This window comes from Acyrthosiphon pisum, unplaced genomic scaffold (genome assembly GCF_005508785.2).
Source record: "Acyrthosiphon pisum isolate AL4f unplaced genomic scaffold, pea_aphid_22Mar2018_4r6ur Scaffold_21886;HRSCAF=25201, whole genome shotgun sequence".
NCBI classification, from domain to species: Eukaryota; Metazoa; Arthropoda; class Insecta; order Hemiptera; family Aphididae; genus Acyrthosiphon; species Acyrthosiphon pisum.
The window spans coordinates 2849-4339 of NW_021771399.1; the positions used below are offsets into that span (position 1 = coordinate 2849).

A 1491-nucleotide genomic window follows, 5' to 3' on the forward strand; every position below is an offset into this window, starting at 1 on the left:
TGATGCTATTTATCCAGAAGCAATTACTTCAAAAGTAAGATGTGTAGCACATACTTTAAACTTGGCTATTGAAGAGGGACTGAAAATTCAAAGTATCCGTGGTGTTTTTGCACGAGCAAGAATGGTAATTAGTTTAAAATATTTAACTTCAGATTGAATTACCTATATTAATTAATTAATTTTAGGTTGTTAAGAAATTACGAACGCCAATTTATGCAGGATTACTTAAACAAGAAAATAAAAAACAAGCCATTCGTGATGTGGAAACTAGATGGTCATCTGTATATGACATGTTATATCGACTTCTTGAACTCAAAGATTTCTGTTTAAAATTTCAAGAAACCATGAATGATTTAAAACTATCTTTGCCTGATTGGGATAATATTGAAAAAATGGTAATAAAATTAACATTGTCTATTATTATTTAACATGTAATGTGTATATTATGGAGTATGGTACATCCAATACTGATTTTAAGTACTTATTATTTTAATATACTTTTTCATTTTGTAAAATGTAATTACCAAAACATAGTCAATTTTATTATGCTACAGGTGGCTGCACTAGAACCTGCAAAAATAGGCCTTGTTTTTTACAAAAAAGTAATATAACCATTGGGGATTTCTTTGAAATTTGGTGGAATATATTAGCAAAAATTACAAAAAGTAGATAGCTTATTATCTCGAGCAATAATAATTGCTATGAACCGTAGAAGTATATTATTGTTTGAAGAACCTATATTTTCTTCAGGTTTGTGAAAACAAAAATGAAAATACTATCAGAAGTAATATGTAATTTAAAACAATTAAAATATACTACTTTTATTTCCAGTAATTTATTTAGATCCTCGATTTCAAAGAATGCTTACTATAGAACAAAAGTCGATTGCTAAAAATCACTTAAACAAAACATGGAATGCAATGAAATATATTTCTGAAAAAATTGTCAATAATGATGTTGTTGAGGCAACCAATGATGGTACTAACTGTGAAATAAATGAACTAGATGAACTTGAAGTGTTTTTAAGTTCTCAAGGCAGTGCACCGTGCCCCGAGGTTGGAAATAATGATAATCGTTCAATTAGAGTTATCATTGAAGAATACGATAATGTGTATTGACTTCATCATAAATGCTCTGTATTAACATATTGGTCAGAAAACAAGAATAAGAAACCAGAACAATTTCAGTTAACACAAGTTGTAATGGCTGTTCTAAGTACACAAGTAATAATATCAAATTTATGACACCTATTGAACAATAATTTACATTGTATATGTATATTTTATAGGTGACTGTAGAAAGAACCTTTTCTGGATTAAAGTACATTTGCAACGATCTAAGATCATCAATATCTTCTCATTTACTTGATGATATTATGGTCATTCGAGGAAATCATAACAAATTTGTATTATTATATTTACAGTTTTTTTTTAATTTTAAATATTTTTTTCTATATTTAATATTTATCAATGTGATAAAATGTGATTAAAA

General features: G+C 27.2%; 1 protein-coding gene across 1 annotated transcript; it reads left to right on the forward strand.

The window, feature by feature from the left end:
- Positions 1-17: 17 nt before the first annotated feature.
- On the forward strand, positions 18-1118 carry LOC103309291 (the record flags this gene model as incomplete). Its single annotated transcript, XM_029492608.1, has 4 exons — positions 18-124; positions 186-395; positions 651-750; positions 832-1118. Coding segments are annotated over 4 exons (704 nt in total), but the record flags the coding sequence as incomplete, so codon positions are not given.
- Between the last annotated feature and the right edge of the window lie 373 nt (positions 1119-1491).